Source organism: Drosophila virilis, unplaced genomic scaffold (genome assembly GCF_030788295.1).
Source record: "Drosophila virilis strain 15010-1051.87 unplaced genomic scaffold, Dvir_AGI_RSII-ME tig00002137, whole genome shotgun sequence".
In the NCBI taxonomy this organism is placed as follows: domain Eukaryota; kingdom Metazoa; phylum Arthropoda; class Insecta; order Diptera; family Drosophilidae; genus Drosophila; species Drosophila virilis.
Genome location: NW_027212891.1, coordinates 261382 through 288966, shown reverse-complemented (window position 1 = coordinate 288966; position 27585 = coordinate 261382). Strand labels below are relative to the sequence as shown.

The 27585-nt window shown below is 35.5% G+C and overlaps 1 protein-coding gene across 1 annotated transcript; it reads right to left on the bottom strand.

The window, feature by feature from the left end:
- Positions 1 to 545: 545 nt before the first annotated feature.
- Positions 546 to 2720, bottom strand: LOC138911707 (uncharacterized). The gene is made up of 3 exons (XM_070211089.1): positions 1361 to 2720; positions 1015 to 1280; positions 546 to 923 (listed from the first exon to the last, which is right to left on the bottom strand). Exons 1-3 carry the CDS (start codon positions 2718 to 2720, stop codon positions 546 to 548), a joined length of 2004 nt encoding a protein of 667 aa, XP_070067190.1.
- Between the last annotated feature and the right edge of the window lie 24865 nt (positions 2721 to 27585).

The following is a 27585-nucleotide window of genomic DNA, read 5'->3' as shown; positions in this document are numbered from 1 at the left end:
TATGCAAAGTCCTATTAAGATCGGACCACTATATAATATACATAGCTGCCATAGGAACGATTGGTCTTAAACTAAGTTTTTGTATAAAAAACATTTTGTTTATCAAGATTCCTTGACTGTTGGCACCGAGACTCGTGCCGGGGCGCGTATTCGGCAGGGACTTCTAGCGTCGAAAGATACAACTCGATTCAATTCGATTCGTAGGAGGCGGTACGATATAATATAATTCGAACGCTGAAATCTTTATTATTCTTTCATTATTTAACAACCTATATTTTACATGATTATGAGACTTACATTCGTGCTCCGCACGCGCTTCTGTTCTCTTTCACTTCTGCTCAGCTGCAAGCACAAAACGAAAATGAACCTCGACAAAAATGCAGCTTGTGCAGCTGCGTGCGATCGACTTATCATGTAAAAACTAATTCTAACGGTGCACTTCCAGTGTAAGCGGCGAGGGCTGCTTACAGAAAAAATGCGAGACCCAGTAGGACTTAGTCAACAGCTATTTTCACTTCGCCCCGTAACATTCCCCATCCAGTAATTCACGTTCGTCCGTGCAGTGTGTTATCAACTTTAATGTCAAGCTTAGCTAGCTTGACGGCGGGGCGAGTAATAATTCCATCGGCGGTTCGCACCACGGCACTTCGGACCTGGCCATCCTTTGAACGGTGCACGTCTACGACCACTCCTCTTGTCCAACAGTTTCGCTTGGCACCGTCGTCCACTATTATGACGATGTCGTCGACTGATATTGGTTCGAGTGACGGTTGAAACCACTTAGTACGTCTGGTGAGTGTAGGCAGATACTCGCGCAGCCATCTCTTCCAAAATTGGACAGCCAATTGACTGGCGACTCGGAAGCCTCGTGCTAGCTCCGCCTTGCTCCCGTAATCCTCTCTCACGCAATCCGCTTGAAAGACCTATTAGAAAATGATTTGGAGTCAGGGCTTCGGACTCAGATGTTTCCAAGGGAACATAAGTGAGTGGCCTTGAGTTGAGCACGCTTTCTACGTCAGCCAATGCTGCTCGTAGCACCTCCTCTCGAAACCCAGAGGGCGGCAGAATTTCCGACAGTATTGACTTTGTAGAGCGCACCATTCGTTCCCACGATCCTCCCATGTGGGGTGATCCTGGCGGGATAAAGGTAAACTCGAGTTCTGGGTACTGTCGCTCGATCAGAGCCGACGATCTATGTTCAATTTCATCTTTTAATACTCTGCTAGCGCCTCTGAAATTTGTGCCATTGTCCGACAGCATGCGGATGCGGGCATCCGCGTCTGGCCACGAACGACTTCAGAACGCATAAGTATAAGTCAGTTGAGAGCGACGTAGCTATATCCAGGTGAACGGCGCGCACCGTGAGGCATGTAAATAGCACGTCCAACGACAATGTCGGAGGGGCCGAAGTAATCCACTCCAATATATGTGAACGGTGGAGTATAGGGCGATAATCGTTCGATTGGCAGGTCGCCCATCCCTGGCGGCTTTGGGCGGGCGCGTCGTATGCGGCACGCTGGGCAGGTATTGGAAACTTCTCTCACCAAACCTCGTAAGCAACAAACCCAGTACCGCTGCCGCAGTTCATTTACGACGATTTCGTTGTGTAGGTGATGATATCTGCGGTGATAAAACTCAACCAGCAGATACGTCAATTGATGTCGTCTTGGCAGAATTATCGGGCGTTTTACGCAGACTTCGACTCCTTCTATATTGTCTATCCGTCCTTTAATACGTAGAATGCCCGAGTCATCCACATAAGCGAAGCACTTAAACAGCAAGCTTTTGCGATCGGTTAAGCGGCGCCCCGATCTTAAGCAGGTGATCTCACTATAGAACTCCTCTTCTTGACAAATCCGGATAAAAATCACATCCATTTCATTGCTTCTTTTAAGGAGCAGCGTCTTCTGCAGATCCAGTTCTCCGTCCAATCTGACCTTCTTAGTATTATTCCGTAGGAAATCCAGTACGCATAGTTGTACGGCTCTCAATTTTTCTAGCTTGCTGATACGCTGCAGATCCGGCAGAATACATCTCCAGGACGACGTGTGATTGGGTTGTTCTTCAGCATGGTACAACATGTTTAATGCAGGGCGTATTTCCGATTGTGGCCACTGCGATTCTTCTAGATACAAAAATGGTGGTCCATTGAACCACCTGGTTGAGCCATGAATTTCAGGCGTTTTAGTCCATTTCGTACCATCGTCTGCCACGTTTTGAGCCGATGGTACCCATCGCCAGCTGTCCACATCTGATTCTTCTAAAATCTCTCCTATCCGAAGCGCTATGAATTGCTGGAACTTTCGAGCATCGGAACGGATCCAGTAGAGCACATCCTTTGAATCTGTCCAGAATGTTCGTGTATGTATGCGTACCGACATTTCCTTTTGGATACATTTGGCCAGTCTCAGACCTAAGACCGCGGCCATCAGTTCCATTCGAGGTATGGACACGGGCTTTAGGGGTGCTACTCTCGTTTTCGAGGCGACCAAACTGCAATGTACTTGGCCATCAAGTTCCCGCAAAAATACAACTGCGGCGTAGGCATTCATACTGGCGTCAACGAATGTATGCATCTGCACAGCCTGGGCTCGGCTCACCCACTTCATGCACCGTGGAATGCGGACGGCATTCAAATTTGAAAGTAGATCAAGCCAGTGTTGCCAATCGGCTTCGACTTCGTTGGTAAGGTCGTCATCCCATCCGATATTGGGCGCCATATGTTCTGAAGGATGATCTTAGCCCGTATATTAAAGAATCCTAGCAGCCCAAGCGAGTCGAAAATAGACATGATCACACTCAGAATACGTCTTTTAGTTTAGTTGGGCGCTCCTTAGATGCCTTCGCGAGTAAGTTCGGCGTCACCACAAACGTCAACAGATCTTGTTCAGGTAGCTACCACAGGCCTAAGACCTTCTCTTGCGCTTCATCCTGAGCGCTGATACGCTTGTACAACTCCTCACAGTCGTCTTCCAGCGCCTGTATAACTTGCTTCGAATTTGATGTCCAGCGGCGCATCTCGAAGCCGCCACTAGCATGAATCCTTTTAACAGTCTCAGCTAACTGTATCATTTCAGCTCCAGTATCCACCGACTGCAGTCGTCGACAAATGTGTTTTCGCAAATCGCCTTTACGGCATCCGGATGCTCCGCTACAAACCACTCGGCATTGCGATTCTTGACGTAATTTGCTAGAGCTGGCGAGCAGCATGCTTCAAACGTCATGACTTGCATAACGTATGTTTCGGGAAAGCGTGACGAATCTCCATCACGCCAGAGAAACTTCTGTGCCGGTTGGTCTTCTTGGCGCATGAAACTTGATGAAACATTTCCCTTATGTCACCGGATACTGCGACAGGTGGCTATCGGAAGCGTATTAGCACCCCCATCAAAGATGCTAGTGTATCTGGACCTTTCAACAAACAATCGTTCAGCGACATGCCACTAACTTTGCCAGCCGCATCCCAAACCAGGCGCGTCTTTTCCTTGTTCGGATTGGTGACTGTAAATATAGGAAGAAACCACGATGTAGTGTTAGCTACTAACTCACTATCCTTCAACCGGCGGATATATCCCTTCTGTTTGTAATCGTGCATCGTGTTCATCATGAACTCTTTCAGTGGGGGGTCTTTTGACATCGTTGCCTCTAAACATTTCAGGCGCTTAACAGCCATCTGATAAGAGTCTGGCAGGTGCAGTCCGGTCTGCCAACGCTTTTCGTCTTCCAGATAGGTTGTTGTTGCCTCAGCGGATGTGAGGAAACGCTCACACCTAGTGACTCAATTGAAAAATAGTTCTTCAGAGCTTCATCCATCCCACGCGCCGCACTGCACTATCAAATATGTAGCAGCCGAGGCGTGGTGCTGTCTCCCACAATGGGGCAGCCATATACGGCCGACGTCGTCGTTTTCACCTTCTCATATCTCCAAGGGTGCAGTTATTTTGATATTGTCTAAACCAATGATAAGCTGAGCCTTGACGTTGTTCACAGCCACGAACATCGACTCAGGTTCACTCTTGGTTATGTCCCCTGTCCATTTAAGACACAGCTGGGTCGCAGGACCATCTAATTCCAGCTCGTCTGCAAGCGCTCTTTCTATTAACGTACACTCATCCACTAATGCATATGCGTGCACGCTTTTTGATTTACTATAGAGCGTGATTGGAACATATCGAAACAGTGTCTTACTTGCGGAGCTGCGTGAAACATAACGGCAGATTCACCTGCCTTAATCCGGTGGTTGGCTCGTGTGCTCGACTTTACTACCACTCATGGTAGGCGTATGCAGCAGCACATGGTGCGTTGACTCGCAACCATCTACATGACACTTCTTCTTTGATTTACACTGTTGTGCACGATGACGTAGAAATCAGCAAAAACAGAGCCTCTTTTCTTAACAAGTTCCTAGCGCTGATTTGTACCCATTGATCTGAAGTCGTCGCAATCTGATAGACGGTGGTTACCGGCGTACTTCGCACATGAAACCCTCTCCTGTTCCTGTTGTGAACGTTGTTGCTGAGAACCCTCAGGGCTATCTACCGTGTTGTGCACAAAAATTCGCTCTCTACTGGTTTTCGTGGAGCTCTTCTTTTCGTTAACAGCCAGTGGTGTCTCGTAGGGCGTGACCATAGTCGCGCACATTGCCACATTGAACAGCCAGTTATCAAAAGTGGCCAAACTGCTACCTTCATTCGACATTCGATGCCGGCCCTAATCCAATTTCATATTGCTGGGCATCTTAGCAACAAGCTCGTTCAGCAGCGCGGGATCGTAAAGATATTCGTGCATACCAATGGCCGCTATCGTTGCGCAGTAGTTTTGGACAGCTAGGGCCAGTCGGATAACGGTGTTCAAGTTGTCCGACTTTATTGCTGTTTCCTCTCGGAGCTTTTGCTGCAGAGCAGCATGTACTATTTCAGAGCGGCCATACATCATTCGCAATGTGCCTGAGGCACTTCTGAAGCCTGATGAGATTTTCCTCGTTGCTGAACCCACATCTCTCTGTGGATTGCTCATAATTGCTGATAAAGATCAACCATTCTTCTGGTTTGCCAGTAAAAATTGGTAAATCTTTGCTGATGACATGTCGCGCGCTGATTTGCGCAGGTGTCAGCGATCCATTCCACGGCATCGCATTATTACAATGCACATTGTCGAATTGCTGCCGTGGCACGTGCTCAATCGATCTATTGAGCGCTCCCAGACTTGTGTGGCCCATGTACGCGGCAGTACTGGGCTCCGTAGCCTGGTTAAACACCGCCGTATTTGCTTGATACGGCAAAGTGGGGTGTACACTCCAATTAGCCGCATCCTGTTTCTGCTTGTAGATCACGTTCTGGTATCCAAAAGGGTCGAAAAGAGCTCCCACTTTCTCAGTTCTTTGCTGCCTTGGTGCTAAACGTTCCCTTGGACCATTCGCAGCGGACGACGTAGACGGACAGCCGCTATAAGTTTCTATGATTGCTGCCCCGCTACCTTTTTCTACACCGGCGACTTTATCTTGTACTCCAGCAGGAACAGGCGATCCGTTAGCCTGTCTCGTTGACCATGCCGTTACAAGCGTTGCAGTTCCACCGGGTTGAATACTACTTGTCGTCCTTCTCGCCCTTGCATCTTGTTCATTACCGTCAGCCATCTTGCCACACCAATACTATGCAATCCGCTTTGAAGTTATGGCTGCTAAGTGTGAGTCTAGCTCTTGTACCACGTGTCTCTCTATAGGCAGCTAAGGTTGTGACTTTGCAAGTCGCTTGCTTCGCAGAAATCTGCGCCGTAGCAGAGAATCCCTCGGATACTCTCTGCTGCAGAGAATATTTCAGAATGTTGGCACCAAGACTCGTGCCGGGGCGTGTATTCGGCAGGGACTTCTAGCGTCGAAAGATACAACTCGATTCAATTCGATTCGTAGGAGGCGGTACGATATAATATAATTCGAACGCTAAATCTTTATTATTCTTTCATTATTTAACAACCTATATTTTACATGATTATGAGACTTACATTCGTGCTCCGCACGCGCTTCTGTTCTCTTTTACTTCTACTCAGCTGCAAGCACAAAACGAAAATGAACCTCGACAAAAATGCAGCTTGTGCAGCTGCGTGCGATCGACATATCATGTAAAAACTAACTCTAACGGTGAGCTTCCAGTGTAAGCAGCGAAGGCTGCTTACAGAAAAAAATGCGAGACCCAGTAGGACTTAGTCAACAGCTATTTTCACCTCGCCCCGTAACACTTGACCAAACTCGGCATTTATTAGTTTTAATATGCTCCTCATATATTTGCAAAATCCTATTAAGATCGGACCACTATATAAAATACTTAGCTGCCATAGGAACGATCGGTCGAAAATTAAGTTTTTGTATGAAAAACATTTTATTTATCAAGATATTTTAACCAAGTCGGCATTTATTAGTTTTACTATGCTCCTCATATATATGCAAAATTCTGTTAAGATCGGACCACTATATCATATAGCTGCCATAGGAACGATCGGTCAAAAATTAAGTTTTTGTAGGAAAAACATTTTGTTTATCAAGATATCTGGACCAAACTCGGCATTTATTAGTTTTACTATGCTCCTCATATATATACAAAATCCTATTAAGATCGGACTAATATATCATATAGCTGCCATGGGAACGATCGGTCGAAAATTAAGTTTTTGGAGGAAAAACAGTTTGTTTATCAAGATATCTGGACCAAACTCTGCATTTATTAGTTTTACTATGCTCCTCATATATATACTAAATCCTATTAAGATCGGACTCACATATAATATAGCTGCCATGGGAACGATCGGCCGAAAATTAAGTTTTTGTATAAAATACATTTTGTTTATCAAGATATCTTGACCAAACTCTGCATTAATTAGTTTTACTATAATCCTCATATATATGAAGTCTCCTATTAAGATCGGACCATTATATTCTCATATATATGCGAAATCCTAATACAATCGGACCACTATATCATATAGCAGCCATAGGAACGATCGGTCGAAATTTAAGTTTTTTTATAAAAAAACATTTTATTTATCAAGATACCTCGACCATACTCGGCATTTATTAGTTTTACTATGCTCATCATATATATGCGAAGTCCTATCAAGATCGGACCACTACATCATATAGCTGCCATAGGAACGATAGGTCGAAAATTAAGATTTTGTATGAAAAAACATTTTGTTTATCAAGATATCTGGACCAAACTCGGAATTTATTCGTTTTACTATGCTCCTCATATATTTGCAATCTCCTATATAGTTCGGACCACTATATAATATACATAGGTGCCATAGGAACGAACGGTCGGAAATGAAGTTTTTGTATATAAAACATTTTGTTTATCAAGATATCTTGACCAAGCTGGGCATTTATTAGTTTTAATATGCTCCTCATATATATGCAAACTCCTATTAAGATCGGACCACTGTATAATTTCCATAGCTGCCATAGGAAAGATCGGTGGAAAATTAAGTTTTTGTATGAAAAACATTTTGTTTATCAAGATTTCTTGACCAAACTCGGCATTTATAAGTGTAATATATCCCTCATATATATGCAAAATCCTATTAAGATCGGACCACTATATAATATACATAGCTGATATAGAAACGATCTGTCGAAAATTAAGTTTTTGTATAAAAAACATTTTGTTTATCAAGATATCTTGACCAAATATATTAATATGCTCCTCATATATTTGCAAAATCCTATTAAGATCGGAACACTATATAATATACAAAGCTGTCATAGGAACGATCGGTCGAAAATTAAGTTTTTGTATGAAAAAACATGTTGTTTATCAAGATACCTTGACAAAACTCGGCATTTATTAATTTTAATATGCTCCTCATATATTTGCAAAATCCTATTAAGATCGGACCACTATATAATATACATAGCTGCCATAGGAACGATCGGTCGAAAATTAAGTTTTTGTATGAAAAATATTTTATTTATCAAGATATTTTGACCAAGTCGGCATTTATTAGTTTTACTATGCTCCTAATATATATGCAAAATCCTGTTAAGATCGGACCACTATATCATATAGATGCCATAGGAACGATAGGTCAAAAATTAAGTTTTTGTATGAAAAAACATTTTGTTTATCAAGATATCTTGACTAAACTCGGCATTTATTAGTTTTAATATGCCCTCATATATTTGCAAAATCCTATTAAGATCGAACCAGTATATAATATACATAGCTGTTATAGGAACGATCGGTCGAAAATTAAGTTTTTGTATGAAAAATATTTTATTTATCAAGATATATTGACCAAGTCGGCATTTATTAGTTTAACTATGCTCCTAATATATATGCAAAATCCTGTTAAGATCGGACCACTATATCATATAGCTGCCATAGGACCGATAGGTCGAAAATTAAGTTTTTGTATGAAAAAACATTTTGTTTATCAAGATACCTTGACCAAACTCGGAATTTATTGGTTTTACTATGCTCCTCATATATATACAAATTCCTATTAAGATCGGACTCATATATCATATAGCTGCCATAGGAACGATCGGTCGAAAATTAAGTTTTTGTGTGAAAAACATTTTGATTATCAAGATATTTTGGCCAAACTCGGCATTAATTAGTTTTACTATAATCCTCATATATAGAAATCTCCTATTATGATCGGACCATTATATTCTCATATATATGCGAAATCCTATTACGATCGGACCAGTATATCATATAGCTGTCATAGGAACAATCGGTTGAAATTTAAGTTTTTGTAAAAAAAAAACATTTTATTTATCAAGATATCTCGACGAAACTCGGCATTTAGTAGTTTTACTATGCTTCTCTTAAATATGCGAAGTACTATTAAGAGCGGACCACTACATCATATAACTGCCATAGGAACGATAGGTCGAAAATTAAGTTTTTGTATGAAAAAACATTTTGTTTATCAAGATACCTTTACCAAACACGTAATTTATTCGTTTTACTATGCTCCTCATATATATGCAATCTCCTATGAAAATCGGACCACTATATAAAATACATAGCTGCCATAGGAACGATCGGTTGAAAATTAAGTTTTTGTATGAAAAACATTTTGTTTATCAGGATATCTTGACCAAACTCGGCATTTATTAGTTTTACTATACTTCTCATATATATGCAAACTCCTATTAAGATCGGACCACTATATAATATACATAGCTGCCATAGGAACGATTGGTCGAAAAAAAAGTTTTTGTATGAAAAACATTTTGTTTTTCAAGATATCTTGACCAAACTCGGCATTTATAAGTTTAATATATTCCTCATATATATGCAAAATCCTATTAAGATCGGACCACTATATAATATACATAGCTGATATAGGAACGATCGGTCGAAAATTAAGTTTTTGTATAAAAAACATTTTGTTTATCAAGATATCTTGCCCAAACTCGGGATTTATTGGTTTTAATATGCTCCTCATATATATGCAAAATCCTATTAATATTAAGTTTTTGTATGAAAAACATTTTGTTTATCAAGATATCTTGACCAAACTCGGCACTTATTAGTTTTACTAAAATCCTCATATATATGCAATCTCCTGTTAAGATCGGACCATTATATTCTCATATATATGCGAAATCCTGTTAAGATCGGACCACTATTTCATATAGCTGCCATAGGAACGATCGGTTGAAAATTAAGTTTTTGTTTGAAAAACGTTTTGTTTATCAAGATATCTGGACCAAATTCGACATTTATTAGTTGTACTATGCTCCTCATATATATGCAATCTCCTATTAAGATCGGAAAACCACATCATAAAGTTGCCATGGGAACGATCGGTCGAAAATTAATTTTTTCTATGAAAAACATTTTGGGTATCAAGATATCTGGACCAAACTCGGCATTTATTATTTTTACTATACTCCTCATATATATGAAAGATCCTATTAAGATCGGACAACTACATCATATAGTTGCCATAGGAACGATCGGTCGAAAATTAAGTTTTTGTATGAAAAACATATTGTTTATTAAGGTATCTTGACCAAACTCGTCATTTATTAGTTTTACTATGCTACTCATATATATGCAAAATCCTATTAAGATCGGACTACTATATCATATAGTTGCCATAGGAACGATCGGTCGAATTTTAAGTTTTTGTATAAAAAACATTTTGTTTATCAAGATATCTTGACCAAACTCGGCATTAATTAGTTTTACTATAATCCTCATATGTAGAAATCTCCTATTAAGATAGGACCATTATATTCTCATATTTATGCGAAATCCTATTACGATCGGACCAGTTTATCATATAGCTGTCATAGGAACAATCGGTCGAAATTTAAGTTTTTGTAAAAAAAAACATTTTATTTATCAAGATACCTCGACCAAACTCGGCATTTATTAGTTTTACTATGCTCCTCATAAATATGCGAAGTCCTATTAAGATCGGACCACTACATCATATAGCTGCCATAGGAACGATAGGTCGAAAATTAAGTTTTTGTATGAAAAAACATTTTGTTTATCAAGATATCTGGACCAAACTCGGAATTTATTCGTTTTACTATGCTCCTCATATATTTGCAATCTCCTATATAGTTCGGACCACTATATAATATACATAGGTGCCATAGGAACGAACGGTCGGAAATGAAGTTTTTGTATATAAAACATTTTGTTTATCAAGATATCTTGACCAAGCTGGGCATTTATTAGTTTTAATATGCTCCTCATATATATGCAAACTCCTATTAAGATCGGACCACTGTATAATTTACATAGCTGCCATAGGAAAGATCGGTGGAAAATTAAGTTTTTGTATGAAAAACATTTTGTTTATCAAGATTTCTTGACCAAACTCGGCATTTATAAGTGTAATATATCCCTCATATATATGCAAAATCCTATTAAGATCGGACCACTATATAATATACATAGCTGATATAGAAACGATCTGTCGAAAATTAAGTTTTTGTATAAAAAACATTTTGTTTATCAAGATATCTTGACCAAATATATTAATATGCTCCTCATATATTTGCAAAATCCTATTAAGATCGGAACACTATATAATATACAAAGCTGTCATAGGAACGATCGGTCGAAAATTAAGTTTTTGTATGAAAAAACATGTTGTTTATCAAGATACCTTGACAAAACTCGGCATTTATTAATTTTAATATGCTCCTCATATATTTGCAAAATCCTATTAAGATCGGACCACTATATAATATACATAGCTGCCATAGGAACGATCGGTCGAAAATTAAGTTTTTGTATGAAAAATATTTTATTTATCAAGATATTTTGACCAAGTCGGCATTTATTAGTTTTACTATGCTCCTAATATATATGCAAAATCCTGTTAAGATCGGACCACTATATCATATAGATGCCATAGGAACGATAGGTCAAAAATTAAGTTTTTGTATGAAAAAACATTTTGTTTATCAAGATATCTTGACTAAACTCGGCATTTATTAGTTTTAATATGCCCTCATATATTTGCAAAATCCTATTAAGATCGAACCAGTATATAATATACATAGCTGTTATAGGAACGATCGGTCGAAAATTAAGTTTTTGTATGAAAAATATTTTATTTATCAAGATATATTGACCAAGTCGGCATTTATTAGTTTAACTATGCTCCTAATATATATGCAAAATCCTGTTAAGATCGGACCACTATATCATATAGCTGCCATAGGACCGATAGGTCGAAAATTAAGTTTTTGTATGAAAAAACATTTTGTTTATCAAGATACCTTGACCAAACTCGGAATTTATTGGTTTTACTATGCTCCTCATATATATACAAATTCCTATTAAGATCGGACTCATATATCATATAGCTGCCATAGGAACGATCGGTCGAAAATTAAGTTTTTGTGTGAAAAACATTTTGATTATCAAGATATTTTGGCCAAACTCGGCATTAATTAGTTTTACTATAATCCTCATATATAGAAATCTCCTATTATGATCGGACCATTATATTCTCATATATATGCGAAATCCTATTACGATCGGACCAGTATATCATATAGCTGTCATAGGAACAATCGGTTGAAATTTAAGTTTTTGTAAAAAAAAAACATTTTATTTATCAAGATATCTCGACGAAACTCGGCATTTAGTAGTTTTACTATGCTTCTCTTAAATATGCGAAGTACTATTAAGAGCGGACCACTACATCATATAACTGCCATAGGAACGATAGGTCGAAAATTAAGTTTTTGTATGAAAAAACATTTTGTTTATCAAGATACCTTTACCAAACACGTAATTTATTCGTTTTACTATGCTCCTCATATATATGCAATCTCCTATGAAAATCGGACCACTATATAAAATACATAGCTGCCATAGGAACGATCGGTTGAAAATTAAGTTTTTGTATGAAAAACATTTTGTTTATCAGGATATCTTGACCAAACTCGGCATTTATTAGTTTTACTATACTTCTCATATATATGCAAACTCCTATTAAGATCGGACCACTATATAATATACATAGCTGCCATAGGAACGATTGGTCGAAAAAAAAGTTTTTGTATGAAAAACATTTTGTTTTTCAAGATATCTTGACCAAACTCGGCATTTATAAGTTTAATATATTCCTCATATATATGCAAAATCCTATTAAGATCGGACCACTATATAATATACATAGCTGATATAGGAACGATCGGTCGAAAATTAAGTTTTTGTATAAAAAACATTTTGTTTATCAAGATATCTTGCCCAAACTCGGGATTTATTGGTTTTAATATGCTCCTCATATATATGCAAAATCCTATTAATATTAAGTTTTTGTATGAAAAACATTTTGTTTATCAAGATATCTTGACCAAACTCGGCACTTATTAGTTTTACTAAAATCCTCATATATATGCAATCTCCTGTTAAGATCGGACCATTATATTCTCATATATATGCGAAATCCTGTTAAGATCGGACCACTATTTCATATAGCTGCCATAGGAACGATCGGTTGAAAATTAAGTTTTTGTTTGAAAAACGTTTTGTTTATCAAGATATCTGGACCAAATTCGACATTTATTAGTTGTACTATGCTCCTCATATATATGCAATCTCCTATTAAGATCGGAAAACTACATCATAAAGTTGCCATGGGAACGATCGGTCGAAAATTAATTTTTTCTATGAAAAACATTTTGGGTATCAAGATATCTGGACCAAACTCGGCATTTATTATTTTTACTATACTCCTCATATATATGAAAGATCCTATTAAGATCGGACAACTACATCATATAGTTGCCATAGGAACGATCGGTCGAAAATTAAGTTTTTGTATGAAAAACATATTGTTTATTAAGGTATCTTGACCAAACTCGTCATTTATTAGTTTTACTATGCTACTCATATATATGCAAAATCCTATTAAGATCGGACTACTATATCATATAGTTGCCATAGGAACGATCGGTCGAATTTTAAGTTTTTGTATAAAAAACATTTTGTTTATCAAGATATCTTGACCAAACTCGGCATTAATTAGTTTTACTATAATCCTCATATGTAGAAATCTCCTATTAAGATCGGACCATTATATTCTCATATTTATGCGAAATCCTATTACGATCGGACCAGTTTATCATATAGCTGTCATAGGAACAATCGGTCGAAATTTAAGTTTTTGTAAAAAAAAACATTTTATTTATCAAGATACCTCGACCAAACTCGGCATTTATTAGTTTTACTATGCTCCTCATAAATATGCGAAGTCCTATTAAGATCGGACCACTACATCATATAGCTGCCATAGGAACGATAGGTCGAAAATTAAGTTTTTGTATGAAAAAACATTTTGTTTATCAAGATACCTTGACCAAACTCGGCATTTATTAGTTTTACTATACTCCTCATATATATGCAAAATCCTATTAAGATCGGACCACTATATAATATACATAGCTGCCATAGGAACGATCGGTCGAAAATTAAGTTTTTGTATAAAAAACATTTTGTTTATCAAGATATCTTGACCAAACTCGGCATTTATTAGTTTTAATATGCTCCTCATAAATATGCAAAATCCTATTAAGATCGGGCAACTATATAATATACATAGCTGCCAAAGGAACTATCGGTCGAAAATTAAGTTTTTGTATAAAAAACATTTTGTTTATCACGATATCTTGACCAAACTCGGCATTTATTAGTTTTAATATGCTCCTCATATATATGCAAAATCCTATTAAGATCGGGCCACTGTATAATATACATAGCTGCCATAGGAACGATCGGTCGAAAATTAAGTTTTTGTATGATAAATATTTTATGTATCAAGATATTTTGACCAAGTCGGCATTTATTAGTTTTACTATGCTCCTCATATATATGCAAAATCCTGTTAAGATCGGACCACTATATCATATAGCTGTCATAGGAACGATAGGTCGAAAATTAAGTTTTTGTATGAAAAAACATTTTGTTTATCAAGATACCTTGACCAAACTCGGAATTTATTGGTTTTACTATGCTCCTCATATATATACAAATTCCTATTAAGATCGGACTCATATATCATATAGCTACCATAGGAACGATCGGTTGAAAATTAAGTTTTTGTGTGAAAAACATTTTGTTTATCAAGATATCTTGACCAAACTCGGCATTAATTAGTTTTATTATAATCCTCATATATAGAAATCTCCTATTAAAATCGGTCCATTATATTCTCATATATATGCGAAATCCTATTACAATCGGACCAGTATATCATATAGATGTCATAGGAACAATCGGTCGAAATTTAAGTTTCTGTAAAAACAACATTTTATTTATCAGGATATCTCGACCAATCTCGGCATTTATTAGTTTTACTATGCTCCTCATAAATATGCGAAGTCCTATTAAGATCGGACCACTACATCATATAGCTGCCATTGGAACGATAGGTCGAAAATTAAGTTTTTATATGAAAAAAAATTTTGTTTATCAAGATACCTTGACCAAACTCGGAATTTATTCGTTTTACTATGCTCCTCATCTATATGCAATCTCCTATAAAGTTCGGACCACTATATAAAATACATAGCTGCCATAGGAACGATCGGTTGAAAATTAAGTTTTTGTATGAAAAACAATTTGTTTATCAGGATATCTTGACCAAACTCGGCATTTATTAATTTTACTATAGTCCTCATATATATGCAAAATCCTATTAAGATCGGACCACTATATAATATACAAAGCTGCCATAGGAACGATCGGTCGAAAATTAAGTTTTTATATAAAAAACAGTTTGTTTATCAAGATATCTTGACCAAACTCGGCATGTATTAGTTTTAAAATTCTCCTCATATATATGCAAAATCCTATTAAGATCGGGTAACTATATAATATACATAGCTGCCATAGGAACTATCGGTCGAAAATTAAGTTTTTGTATAAAAAACATTTTGTTTATCAAGATATCTTGACCAAACTCGGCATTTATTAATTTTACTATACTTCTCATATATATGCAAAATCCTATTAAGATCGGACCACTATATAATATACATAGCTGCCATAGGAACGATCGGTCGAAAATTAAGTTTTTATATAAAAAACATTTTGTTTATCAAGATATCTTGACCAAACTCGGCATTTATTAGTTTTAATATGCTCCTCATATATATGCAACATCCTATTAAGATCGGGTAACTATATAATATACATAGCTGCCATAGGAACTATCGGTCGAAAATTAAGTTTTTGTAAAAAAATACATTTTGTTTATCAAGATATCTTGACCAAACTCGGCATTTATTAGTTTTAATATGCTCCTCATATATATGCAAAGTCCTATTAAGATCGGGCAACTATATAATATACATAGCTGCCATAGGAACTATCGGTCGAAATTTAAGTTTTTGTATGAAAAACAATTTGTTTATCAGGATATCTTGACCAAACTCGGCATTTATTAATTTTACTATACTTCTCATATATATGCAAAATCCTATTAAGATCGGACCACTATATAATATACATAGTTGCCATAGGAACGATCGGTCGAAATTTAAGTTTTTGTATAAAAAACATTTTGTTTATCAAGATATCTTGACCACACTCGGCATATATTAGTTTTAATATGCTCCTCATATATTTGCAATATCCTATTAAGATCGGACCACTATATAATATAGATAGCTGTTATAGGAACGATCGGTCGAAAATTAAGTTTTTGTATGAAAAATATTTTATTTATCAGGATATTTTGACCAAGTCGGCATTTATTAGTTTTACTATGCTCCTAATATATATGCAAAATCCTGTTAAGATCGGACCACTATATCATATAGCTGCCATAGGAACGATAGGTCGAAAATTAAGTTTTTGTATGAAAAAACATTTTGTTTATCAAGATACCTTGACCAAACTCGGAATTTATTGGTTTTACTATGCTCCTCATTTATATATACAAATTCCTATTAAGATCGGACTCATATATCATATAGCTACCATTCCTATTAAGATCGGACTCATATATCATATAGCTACCATAGGAACGATCGCTCGAAAATTAAGTTTTTGTGTGAAAAACACTTTGTTTATCAAGATATCTTGACCAAACTCGACATTAATTAGTTTTACTATAATCCTCATATATAGAAATCTCCTATTAAGATCGGACCATTATATTCTCATATTTATGCGAAATCCTATTACGATCGGACCAGTATATCATATAATTGTCATAGGAACAATCGGTCGAAATTTAAGTTTTTGTAAAAAAAAACATTTTATTTATCAAGATACCTCGACCAAACTCGGCATTTATTAGTTTTACTATGCTCCTCATAAATATGCGAAGTCCTATTAAGATCGGACCACTATATCATATAGCTGCCATAGGAACGATAGGTCGAAAATTAAGTTTTTGTATGAAAAAACATTTTGTTTATCAAGATACCTTGACCAAACTCGGCATTTATTAGTTTTACTATACTCCTCATATATATGCAAAATCCTATTAAGATGGGACCACTATATAATATACATAGCTGCCATAGGAACGATCGGTCGAAAATTAAGTTTTTGTATAAAAAACATTTTGTTTATCAAGATATCTTGACCAAACTCGGCATTTATTAGTTTTAATATGCTCCTCATAAATATGCAAAATCCTATTAAGATCGGGCAACTATATAATATACATAGCTGCCAAAGGAACTATCGGTCGAAAATTAAGTTTTTGTATAAAAAACATTTTGTTTATCACGATATCTTGACCAAACCTGGCATTTATTAGTTTTAATATGCTCCTCATATATATGCAAAATCCTATTAAGATCGGGCCACTGTATAATATACATAGCTGCCATAGGAACGATCGGTCGAAAATTAAGTTTTTGTATGATAAATATTTTATTTATCAAGATATTTTGACCAAGTCGGCATTTATTAGTTTTACTATGCTCCTAATATATATGCAAAATCCTGTTCGTCAAAGATAGATTTAAGGTCATTGTGATTAAATATAACCGGATTTATAATGTTGTTCTTGGCAAGTGTGATTGTGAGCATGCAATTCTCTAATTCTGAAATAAGGATTCTATTCCTGGCTAGAAGTGTTTCGAAAAGGTGGCCGGAGTCAACTAACCCGTCCCTTTTTTCCTTGAGCATTTTATTTACTGTATCTGTAAGTTGGTTAATGTGTTTCTGTGTTTCTGTATTGATTACAACCTGCCTATTGCTTGCTTCGATCAGCGCTGCTTCGTTAGTTTTAATTTATAGAGGTCCTCCGCGTCGAGCGTGCCTGCCACGACCTTAAGTGCAGTGCCCAGGAAATCTAGGCTCCTGGCCATTCTATGGTGCACGGTTAATTCATCCACAATGTTCGGGGCATGATCGACATGCACTTCCAATAACTTTCTCATATGCGACTGTGGGAACAGCTCCAGCATTCTGACCGTAGAGTCAATTATGCTGGAGAACTCAGACAAATTTGTCGAGTGCCTAACTAGGCCATATTGTTCCCACACCAGAACATTCCCGTCCAGTACCGGAATATACTTCGCGTGAGAGAAGTCGGTAATTCTCGCATTCGCTATGGACAGCAGTAAGATGAGTTTAACGGCAAGCCTGTGGAGATTGTAGTAATGTTGAGGAGGTGTTTATTTTATATTGTCCTTATGGACCACCCTCCCTTTAATGAGAACAGACGTTTTTAGGTCTGCTTCTATGCGCTCTTCTGAGTAGAGCGGCGTCAGCTTATTTCCGAGTCTTTTATTATTGCGCACGAGTACCTTTTCCCCAACTTCAAAGACTCTGTTTTGTCTTGAAGTGTTGATTCTATCGAGGTTGGTTTGTTGCGCCTTGTCAATCTTGGCTCTAATAGCCCAGTTAACCCGTGACTTAGTGCAACGATCTATTATATTCTACTGTAGCCCGCAAAATTAATTCCACAGTGTCGTCAATTTTTTTTATCGATTTTGAGGCACCTGGCTATTTCTGCCAAGGTTCTGTGGAATCTTTCCACTTGGCCATTGGAGCTACTGTGAAGCAGTGGCGCATTAATGACATCGATGCTGTATTGGTTTTTCAGCAAAGACGTAATCGTTTCAGAATTGAAGGAAGCCTCATTGTCACAATAGATGGTTTTAGTTTTGTGGTAGAAATTTACCAATTGTATAGGGGCCCGTACATCAACTATTGCACTAGAAGATAAGGGCTGTACGATGGCGAACTTTGAGAACTTATCGATGCAAGTTATGAAGATCTTTTTGTCGGAAGAAAAAATGTCAATATGTAACATCTCCCCTACATATGAAGGAATTGGGGTGCAGCCTAACTCCTGTCGCTTGGGGTGGCGATCGTATTTGGCTTTATTGCAGACTTTGCAACTCGCGACGACTTCGCTGGCCAGTTTTGACATGTTGGGGAAATAGTAGTCGCGAAGAATTTGCTTGGCGTTTTCCTGCGCATGTTCGGCATTAACAATTTCCAGCTGTTCATTGGTATTTGTAATGTCAGTTACAAAGTTTTTACAATGCCAAAATTTCGTTGCAGGAAACTCCTGCCTCAAGGCATGCTGAACACAAGCTAGTGTCGGAAAGTCGCAGTGGATCGCGTTTACGACGTTGGCGTTGATGATTTCTTTAACAGATTCGACAAGTAGGTTTTTGTTATTAAAGTAAATGACGTGGCGAGTTCTATTGCCAAAAACAATGAAGTCTCGCCGAAGTGGTTGGTTTGCCTCTTCCAAAATAATTTGGTTTCTGAAGCAGCTTAGGGGTTTATCCGTAGTCTCGTTGGTGTATGAGAGCGAAAGCTCGCTATGCACCGTGGCAGCGTCGGACTGAGGCTCAACCTCTAGGTTGTTCAAGTGTTGCCGAGACAGCGCACAAGGTTTTGCTTCCCTGGCGTGTAAAACACCTTCCCGTTGTTTTCGTCTATAAAGGCCTTCCATCGCTTGATTTTAGCGTTGGTGTTTCTGTCAGATACCGCATAAGTCAGCGGCTGGTGGTCTGTGAAGATCCTAACCCCCTGAGTGCCGTAAAGGTAGTTCTGTAGTTTGCCTATGGCCCAAACTATCGCTAACAATTCTCTTTCGTTGGTGGCGTAATTTAGCTCGCAATCCTTAAGCGTGCGCGATATCATTGTAATGGGCCTCTTGTTCTGGGACAATACCGCGCCTATTCCACTGGCTGAAGCGTCGGTGGTTAGGTCGAATGGTAATTTAAAGTCGGGGTACGTTAGAATGACATCTTCTGATGCCAGGATATTGCGCAGGTGGTAAAAAACATTTTGTGTATCAAGATATCTTGACCAAACTCGGCATTTATTAGTTTTACTATGCTCCTCATAAATATGCGAAGTCCTATTAAGATCGGACCAATACATCATATAGCTGCCATTGGAACGATAGGTCGAAAATTAAGTTTTTATATAAAAAAACATTTTGTTTATCAAGATACCTTGACCAAACTCGGAATTTATTCGTTTTACTATGCTCCTCATATATATACAAGATCCTTATAGTATCGGACTCATATATCATATAGCTGTCATAGGAACGATAGGTCGAAAATTAAGTTTTTGTATGAAAAAACATTTTGTTTATCAAGATACCTTGACCAAACTCGGAATTTATTGGTTTTACTATGCTCCTCATATATATACAAATTCCTATTAAGATCGGACTCATATATCATATGCTACCATAGGAACGATCCGTTGAAAATTAAGTTTTTGTGTGAAAAACATTTTGTTTATCAAGATATCTTGACCAAACTCGGCATTAATTAGTTTTACTATAATCCTCATATATAGAAATCTCCTATTAAAATCGGTCCATTATATTCTCATATATATGCGAAATCCTATTACAATCGGACCAGTATATCATATAGATGTCATAGGAACAATCGGTCGAAATTTAAGATTTTGTAAAGAAAAAAACATTTTATATATCAAGATACCTCGACCAAACTCGGCATTTATTAGTTTTACTATGCTCCTCATATATATGCAATCTCCTATTAAGATCGGACCATTATATCCTCATATATATGCGAAACCCTATTAAGATCGGACCACTATATTATATAGCTGCCATAGGAACGAAAATTAAGTTTTTGTATAAAAAACATTTTGTTTATAAAGATATCTTAAGTTTTTGTATGAAAAACATTTTGTTTATGAAGATATCTTGACCAAACTCGGCATTTATTAGTTTTACAATGCTCCTCATATATATGCAATCTCCTATTAAGATCGGACCATTATATCCATTTGTATGCGAAACCCTATTAAGATCGGACCACTATATAATATACATATCTGCCATAGGAACGATCGGTCGAAAATTAAGTTTTTGCATAAAAAACATTTTTTTTTCAAGATATCTTAAGTTTTTGTATGAAAAACATTTTGTTTATCAAGATATCTTGAATAAACTCGGCATTTACTAGTTTTACTATTCTCCTCATAAATATGCGAAACCCTATTAAAATCGGACCACTATATTATATAGCTGCCATAGGAACGATCGGTCTAAAATTAAGTTTTTATATAAAAAGTATTTTGTTTATCAAGATATCTCGACCAAACTCGGCATTTATTAGTTCTACTATGCTCCTTATATTAATGCAGTATCCTATTAGAATCGGACCACTATATAATATAGCTACCATAGGAACGGTCGGTTGAAACAAAGTTTTTGTATATATAAACCTTTTGTTTATCAAGATATCGTAAACAAACACGGCATTTATTAGTTTTTCTGTTCTCATCATATAAATGCAAAATTCTATTAAGATCAGACCACTACATCATATAGCTGCCATAGGAACGATCGGTCGAAGTTTAATTTTTTTTATAAAAAAAAACATTTTTTTTATCAAGATACTTCGACCAAACTCGGCATTTATTTGTTTTACTATGCTCCTCATATATATGCAATCTCCTATTAAGATCGTACCATTATATCCTCATATGTATGCAAAACCCTATTAAGATCGGACCACTATATAATATACATAGCTGCTATAGGAACGATCGGTCGAAAATTAAGTTTTTGTATAAAAACATTTTGTTTTTCAAGATATCTTAAGTTTTTGTATGAAAAACATTTTGTTTATCAAGATATCTTGAATAAACTCGGCATTTACTAGTTTTACTATTCTCCTCATAAATATGCGAAACCCTATAAAGATCGGACCACTATATTATATAGCTGCCATAGGAACGATCGGTCGAAAATTAAGTTTTTATATAAAAAACATTTTGTTTATCAAGATATCTTGACCAAACTCGGCATTTATTAGTTCTACTATGCTCCTTATATATATGCAATATCCTATTAGGATCGGACCACTATATAATATAGCTGCCATAGGAACGATCGGTTGAAAGAAAGTTTTTGTACAAAAAAAACATTTTGTTTATCAAGATATCGTAAACAAACACGGCATTTATTAGTTTTTCTGTTCTCCTCATATAAATGCAAAATTCTATTAAGATCGGACCACTACATCATATAGCTGCCATAGGAACGATCGGTCGAAGTTTAATTTTTTTTATAAAAAAAAAACATTTTTTTATCAAGATACCTCGACCAAACTCGGCATTTATTTGTTGGACTATGCTCCTCATATATATGCAATCTCCTATTAAGATCGGACTATTATCTCCTCATATATATGCTAAGTCCAGTATATCATATAGCTGCCATAAGAACGATCGTTCGAAAAATAATGTTTTTGTATCGTAACCAAACTAGGCATTTATTAGTTTTACTATGCTCCTCATATATATGCGAAATCGTATTAAGATCGGACTACTATATCATAAGCTGCCATAGGAATGATCGGTCGAAAATTATGTTTTTATATGTAAAAACATTTTGTTTATCAAGCTATATTGACCAAACTCGGCATTTATTAGTTTTACTATGCTCCTCATATATAAGCAAAATCTTATTAAGATCGGACCACTATATAATATACATAGCAACCATAGGAACGATCGGTCGAAAATTAAGTTTTTGTATAAAAAACATTTTGTTTATCAAGATATCTTGACCAAACTCGGCATTTATTAGTTTTACTGTGCTCCTCATATATAGGCAATCTCCTATTAAGATCGGACCATTATATCCTGTTATGTATGCGAAACCCTATTAAGATCGGACCACTATATAATATACATAGCTGCTATAGGAACGATCGGCCGTAAATTAAGTTTTTGTATAAAAAACATTTTGTTTTTCAAGATATCTTAAGTTTTTGTATGAAAAACATTTTAAATAATAAACTCGGCATTGACTTGTTTTACTATGCTCCTCATAAATATGCGAAATCCTATTATGATCGGACCAATATATCATATAGCTGCCATAGGAACGATCGGTCGAAAACTAAGTTGTTGTATGAAAATACATTTTGTTTTTCAAGATATCTTGACCAAATTCGGCATTTATAAGTTCTACTATGCTCCTTATATATATGCAATACCCTATTATGATCGGAATACTATATAATATAGCTGCCATAGGAACGATCGGTTGAAAAAAAGTTTTTGTATAAAAACATTTTGTTTATCAAGATATCGTAACCAAACATGGCATTTATTAATTTTCTGTGCTCCTCATATAAATGCAAAATTCTATTAAGATCGGACCACTACATCATATAGCTGCCATAGGAACGATCGGTCGAAGTTTAATTTTTTTTATAAAAAAAAAAAATTTCTTTTATCAAGATACCTCGACCAAACTCGGCATTTATTTGTTTACTATGCTTCTCATATATATGCAATCTCCTATTAGGATCGGACTATTATCTCCTCATATATATGCAAAATCCAGTATATCATATAGCTGCCATAAAAACGATCGTTTGAAAAAAAGTTTTTGTATAAAAAACATTTTGTTTATCAAGATATCGTAACCAAACTAGGCATTTATTAGTTTTACTATGCTCCTCATATATATGCAAAATCCTATGAGAATCGGACTACTATATCATATAGCTGCCATAGGAATGATCGGTCGAAAATTAAGTTTTTATATGTAAAAACATTTTGTTTATCAAGATATATTGACCAAACTCGGCATTTATTAGTTTTATTATGCTCCTCATATATATGCAAAATCTTTTTAAGATTGGACCACTATATAATATACATAGCAACCATAGGAACGATCGGTTGAAAATTAAGTTTTTGTATGAAAAACATTTTGTTTATCAAGATATCTTCACCAAACTCGGCATTTATTAGTTTTACTATGCTCCTCATATATATGCAATCTCCTATCAAGATCGGACCATTATATCCTCATATTTATGCGAAACCCTATTAAGATCGGACAACTACATTATATAGCTGCCATAGGAACGATCGGTCGAAAATAAAGTTTTTGTATGTAAAAACATTTTGTTTATCAAGATATCTTAAGTTTTTGTATGAAAAACAGTTTGTTTATAAAGATATCTTGACCAAACTCGGCATTTATTAGTTTTACTATGCTCCTCATATATATGCAATCTCCTATTAAGATCGGACCATTATAGCCTCATATATATGCGAAACCCTATTAAGATCGGACAACTTTATTATATAGCTGCCATAGGAACGATTGATCGAAAATAAAGTTATTGTATGTAAAAACATTTTGTTTATCAAGATATCTTAAGTTTTTGTATGAAAAACATTTTGTTTATAAAGATATCTTGACCAAGCTCGGCATTTATTAGTTTTACTATGCTCCTCATATATATGCAATCTCCTATTAAGACCGGACCATTATATCCTCATATATATGCGAAACCCTATTAAGATCGGACAACTATATTATATAGCTGCCATAGGAACGATTGGTTGAAAATCAAGTTTTTGTATGAAAAACATTTTGTTTATCAAGATATCTTCACCAAACTCGGCATTTATTAGTTTTACTATGCTCCTCATATATGCAATCTCCTATTAATATCGGACCATTATATCCTCATATATATGCGAAACCCTATTAAGATCGGACCACTATATAATATAGCTGCCATAGAAACGATCGGTCGAAAATTAAGTTTTTGTATAAAAAACATTTTGTTTATCAAGATATCTTGACCAAACTCGGCATTTATTAGTTTTACTGTGCTCCTCATATATATGCAATCTCCTATTAAGATCGGACCATTATATCCTCATATATATGCGAAACCCTATTAAGATCAGACCACTATATTATATAGATGCCATAGGAACGATCGGTCGAAAATTAAGTTTTTTATAAAAAACATTTTGTTTATCAAGATATCTTAAGTTTTTGTATGAAAAACATTTTGTTTATGAAGATATCTTGACCAAACTCGGCATTTATAAGTCTTACTATGCTCCTCATATATAGGCAATCTCCTATTAAGATCGGACCATTATATCCTGTCATGTATGCGAAACCATATTAAGATCGGACCACTATATAATATACATAGCTGCCATAGGAACGATCGGTCGTAAATTAAGTTTTTGTATGAAAAACATTTTGTTTATCAAGATATCTTGAATAAACTCGGCATTGACTTGTTTTGCTATGCTCCTCATAAATATGCGAAATCCTATTATGATCGGACCAATATATCATATAGCTGCCGTAGGAACGATCGGTCGAAAACTAAGTTGTTGTATGAAAAAACATTTTGTTTTTCAAGATGTCTTGACCAAATTCGGCATTTATTAGTTCTACTATGCTCCTTATATATATGCAATACCCTATTATGATCGGAATACTATATAATATAGCTGCCATAGGAACGATCGGATGAAAAAAAGTTTTTGTATAAAAACATTTTGTTTATCAAGATATCGTAACCAAACACGGCATTTATTAATTTTCTGTGCTCCTCATATAAATGCAAAATTCTATTAAGATCGGACCACTACATCATATAGCTGCCATAGGAACGATCGGTCGAAGTTTAATTTTTTTTATAAAAAAAAAACATTTCTTTTATCAAGATACCTCGACCAAACTCGGCATTTATTTGTTTACTATGCTCCTCGTATATCCTATTAGGATCGGACTATTATCTCCTCATATATATGCAAAATCCAGTATATCATATAGCTGCCAAAAAACGATCGTTTGAAAAAAAAAGTTTTTGTATAAAAAACATTTTGTTTATCAAGATATCGTAACCAAACTAGGCATTTATTAGTTTTACTATGCTCCTCATATATATGCAAAATCCTATGAGAATCGGACTACTAGATCATATAGCTGCCATAGGAACGATCGGTTGAAAATTAAGTTTTTGTATGAAAAACATTTTGTTTATCAAGATATCTTCACCAAACTCGGCATTTATTAGTTTTACTATGCTCCTCATATATATGCAATCTCCTATTAAGATCGGACCATTATATCCTCATATATATGCGAAACCCTATTAAGATCGGACAACTCTATTATATAGCTGCCATAGGAACGATCGGTCGAAAATAAAGTTTTTGTATGTAAAAACATTTTGTTTATCAAGATATCTTAAGTTTTTGTATGAAAAACATTTTGTTTATAAAGATATCTTGACCAAACTCGGCATTTATTAGTTTTACTTATTCCTCATATATATGCAATCTCCTAATAAGACCGGACCATTATATCCTCATATATATGCGAAGCCCTATTAAGATCGGACAACTATATTATATAGCTGCCATAGGAACGATTGGTTGAAAATCAAGTTTTTGTATGAAAAACATTTTGTTTATCAGGATATCTTCACCAAATTCGGCATTTATTAGTTTTACTATGCTCCTCATATATATGCAATCTCCTATTAAGATCGGACCATTATATCCTCATATATATGCGAAATCCTATTAAGATCGGACCACTATATTATATAGCTGCCATAGGAACGATAGGTTGAAAATTAAGTTTTTGTATAAAAAACATTTTGTTTATCAAGATATCTTGACCAAACTCGGCATTTATTAGTTTTACTATGCTCCTCATATATATGCAATCTCCTATTAAGATCGGACCAATATTTTCTCATATATATGCAAAACCCTATTAAGATCGGACAACTATATTATATAGCTGCCATAGGAACGATCGGTCGAAAATAAAGTTTTTGTATGTAAAAACATTTTGTTTATCAAGATATCTTAAGTTTTTGTATAAAAAACATTTTGTTTAAAAAGATATCTTGACCAAACTCGGCATTTATTAGTTTTACTATGCTCCTCATATATATGCAATCTCCTATTAAGATCGGACCATTATATCCTCATATATATGTGAAACCCTATTAAGATCGGACCACTATATTATATAGCTGCCATAGGAACGATCGGTCGAAAATTAAGTTTTTGTATGTAAAAACATTTTGTTTATCAAGATATCTTAAGTTTTTGTATGAAAAACATTTTGTTTATAAAGATATCTTGACCAAACTCGGCATTAATTAGTTTTACTATGGTTCTCATATATATGCAATCTCCTATTAAGATCGGACCATTATATCCTAATATATATGCGAAACCCTAATAAGATCGGACCACTATTTTATATAGCTGCCATAGGAACGATCGGTCGAAAATAAAGTTTTTGTATGTAAAAACATTTTGTTTATCAAGATATCTTAAGTTTTTGTATGAAAAACATTTTGTTTATAAAGATATCTTGACCAAACTCGGCATTTATTAGTTTTACTATGCTCCTCATATATATGCAATCTCCTATTAAGATCGGACCATTATGTCCTCATATATATGCAAAATTCTATTAAGATCGGACCACAATATAATATACAAAGCTGCCATAGGAACGATCGGTCGTAAATTAAGTATTTGTATAAAAAACATTTTGTTTTTCAAGATATCTTAAGTTTTTGTATGAAAAACATTTTGTTTATAAAGATATCTTGCATTTTGTTTATCAAGATATCGTAACCAAACACGGCATTTATTAATTTTTCTGTGCTCCTCATATAAATGCAAAATTCTATTAAGATCGGACCACTACATCATATAGCTGCCATAGGAACGATCGGTCGAAGTTTAATTTTTTTTATAAAAAAAAACATTTCTTTTATCAAGATACCTCGACCAAACTCGGCATTTATTTGTTTAC